The following is a 3,481-nucleotide window of genomic DNA, read 5'->3' as shown; positions in this document are numbered from 1 at the left end:
TGCCAGCATCTCATGCCCGCTGACTTTGTATGCATCTCATGCTTTGCTTGTGGGAGTGGCTTAGTCAACAGATCTGCAATGTTCAGGTCGGTGTGCACCTTGCATATCTTCACATCTCCTCGATCGATGATTTCTCGAATCAGGTGATGTCACCGTAGTATATGTTTGGACTTCTAGTGCGACCTAGGCTCCTTTGCCTGCGCAATAGCACCACTATTGTCACAATAGAGGTCTATTAGACTGGAGCAACTAGGGACCATGCCCAACTCAGAAATAAATTTTCCGATCCATACAACTTCCTTTGCAGCTTCCGAAGCTGCAATATACTTGGCTTTTGTTGTCGAATCTACAACTGCCTCTTGCTTGGAACTTTTCCATCTCACTACCCCACCATTGAGGCAGAAGACATATCCCAATTGAGATTTGCTATAGTCCTGGTGTTTGGAAGCTAGCATCGGTGTAACCATTTACAACGAGCTCCTACGAACCTCCATAGACTAGGAACATATCCTTAGTTCTTCGGAAGTACTTAAGGTTATTTTTACTGCAACCCAATGACAATCACCTGGGTTGGATTGGTACCTGCTCATAACACTTTGAGCATACGAAATGTCTAGGCGCATGCACAACATGGCATACATGATTGAGCCAATAGCCGAAGCGTATGGCACCCAACTCATCCTTTCTTGCTCATCAGGCGACGACGCACACTGAGTCTTGCTCAAGGCTACACCATGTGACATAGGTATGAATCCTTTTTTGGAATCATTCACGTTAAACCTACTCAACACTTTATCAAGGTACATACACTGGCTTAATCCAATTAAGCGTTTAGACCTATCTCTATAGATCTTTATGCCCAGTATGTAGGCTACTTCTCCAAGGTCCTTCATAGAGAAACTCTTTCTCAATGAGGTCTTGACATCCTCTAGCTTTCTTGTAAACACATGCCTCTTCTTTATTCTTAGAAAAGCCAAACAATTTGACTACCTCATTAAAACAAAGATTCCAGCTCCGGGATGCCTACTTTAGCCTGTATATAGACTTCCTAAGTCTACACACTTTTATAGCATTTTACTGGTTGACAAAACCTTCAAGCTGTGTCATATACACATCCTCACTTAGGTTTCCATTAAGGAAAGCCGTTTTGAGATCCATTTGCCAAATCTCATAGTCATAATATGCGGCGATTGCTAGAAGGATCCGAATAGACTTCAGCATGGCGATGGGCGAAAAATGTCTCATCATAGTCAACACCTTGAATTTGACAAAAACCTTTCGCTACCAGTCGTGCCTTATAGATGTGAACCTTTCGATCAGCATCTATCTTTTTCTTGAAAATCCATTTACACTCAATGGCTCTCACGCCATCGGGTGGATCAACCAGTTTATAAACTCGATTCTCTCTCATGGACTCCATCTCGGATCGCATGGCATCAAGCCATCTCTCAGACTCTGGTCCCATCAATGCTTCCGTGTATGTTTTAGGATCCTCATTGTCCAACAATAGGATGTCCTGCTGCCCTATAATTAGTAGCGTGTACTTATCAGGTGCGCGATGTGCCCGTATTGATCTTCGTGGTTGAGGTTCATTATGTTGGTCAGCGACCATCGCTGATTCATCATGTTGCACCTCATCAATGGGAATTGAAACATTTTCTGGTGTTTCTTGAACTTCTTCAAGTTGTGCCATGCTCCCACTAATTTCTTTCGAGAGAAACTCTTTCTCAAGAAAGATAACATTTCGAGCAACAAACACTTTATTCTCTTGACAGTTATAAAAATAGTATCCTTTGGTTTCCCTAGGATACCCCACAAAGACACATTCATCAGATTTGAGCTCGAGTTTAGTGGGCGTCAAATGCTTCACGTAGACTTCGCAGCCCTAAATCTTCAAGAATGATAAACTGGGACGCTTCCTAGTCCATATCTCATATGGAGTCTTCTCTATAGATTTAGATGGTACACGGTTTAGTGTGAACGCAACAGTCTCTAGTGCATAGACAAAAAATACAATGGAAGATCAGCTTGACTCATCATAGACCTCAGCATGTCCAACAAGGTTCGGTTCCTCCGCTCGGACACACCGTTCCACTGTGGTGTTCCGGCAGAGTTAGTTGTGGAACAATTTTGCAACTCTTCAGATGATTGCTAAACTCATGGCTCAAATATTCTCCACCACGATCCGATCGTAGGAATTTAATTGTCTTGCCGGTATGATTCTGTAATTCATTTTGGAATTCTTTGAACTTTTCAAAGGATTCTGCCTTATTCCTCGTCAAATAGATATAGCCATATCTACTCAAGTCATAAGTAAAGGTAATAAAGTATTGAAAACCACCTCTTGCGACCGAGTTCATTGGACCACATACATTGAGTTCTATTGAGTTCTAGCACTAATCCAGAAGGCAATGACAATGGATAAGGGCCGACGGCCAACGCAGCAACCTTTGCTCCATTCTTGACGCACAAATCCACTTCGTCTCTTGCAAAGCGTCAAATTATTTTTAGCCCCTGCAACGATTTGCAAGTGTGAATCATTGCACCAGTATCAAATACCCATGCATTATTAGAACGCGTAGCAAGATTAATTTCAATAACATTAATACCTTTAGCGGAGGTCGCACCTCCTTTCTTCCTTTTATCTTCCAAGTACTTCTTGCAATTCCTCGACCAATGCCCCTTTGCACCATAGTGAAAGCAAGCATCGTCAGGGGAGGCACCAGCTTTCTTTTATTTTTCTTTGGCCTTGGACGCCTGCCCGGAAGTCCCACTTTCGGCAGGTTTCTTAGCCTTCACTAGGTGCTTACGCTTCTTACCCTTCTGGACTGTCATCACATGACCAGGAGTCTTCCTAAGACTCGCCTCTGTCATCTTAAGCATCCCATGCAACTCAGTGAGCGATTTCTTCAAACCATTCATGTGATAGTTCAGGATGAACGGTTCAAAGCTAGAAGGCAGGGACTGCAGTATCACGTTGGTGGTGAGATCGTCATCAAGGGGAAAACCCATTCTCTGCAAGCTCTCAATGTACCCAATCATCTTAATCACATGAGGACTAACTGGAGCACCTTCAGCAAGCTTGCAATGAAATAGGGCTTTTGAGGTATTAAACCTGTCAACCCTTGCTTGGTTTTCGAACATGCTACGTTACCCCACGATCATATCGTATGGGTTAGTGCTCTCAAATTGCTTCTGCAGCTCAGAGTTCATGCAAGCAAACACCAGGCACTGCACATCCACTTCATCATCAGTATGCTTCACATAAGCACGATATGCACTAGTGGTGTGCGCGAAATTCTGAGGATCTTCTAGGTAAGGCGTATCGAGAATGTACTCTTTTTTCCCTTGTCTAAGAACAATTCTCAGGTTCCGATTCCAATCAACAAAATTTGTTCCGTTTAGCTTTTCTCTATCTAGGATCGATTGCAGATTGAAGTTTGAGGCACTCATCATTTTCTACAATAGTAAGATATGCAAC

The 3,481-nt window shown here is 42.9% G+C and overlaps 1 protein-coding gene across 1 annotated transcript; it reads right to left on the bottom strand.

The window, feature by feature from the left end:
* Nucleotides 1-2,733: 2,733 nt before the first annotated feature.
* LOC101784265 lies at nt 2,734-3,144 on the bottom strand. Its single transcript, XM_004977804.1, has one exon. The coding sequence runs from the start codon at nt 3,142-3,144 to the stop codon at nt 2,734-2,736; it is 411 nt and encodes a 136-aa protein (XP_004977861.1).
* Between the last annotated feature and the right edge of the window lie 337 nt (nt 3,145-3,481).

The sequence above is a fragment of the Setaria italica genome, chromosome VII (genome assembly GCF_000263155.2).
Source record: "Setaria italica strain Yugu1 chromosome VII, Setaria_italica_v2.0, whole genome shotgun sequence".
Classification (NCBI taxonomy): Eukaryota; Viridiplantae; Streptophyta; class Magnoliopsida; order Poales; family Poaceae; genus Setaria; species Setaria italica.
The sequence above is the reverse complement of the archived record's forward strand: the minus strand, read 5'-3'. Positions and strand labels throughout refer to the sequence as shown.

Excerpts from the sequence above, each read along its gene's own strand:
- LOC101784265 (XM_004977804.1), bottom strand. The coding sequence starts at position 3,144 with ATGTTCGAAAACCAAGCAAGGGTTGACAGGTTTAATACCTCAAAAGCC.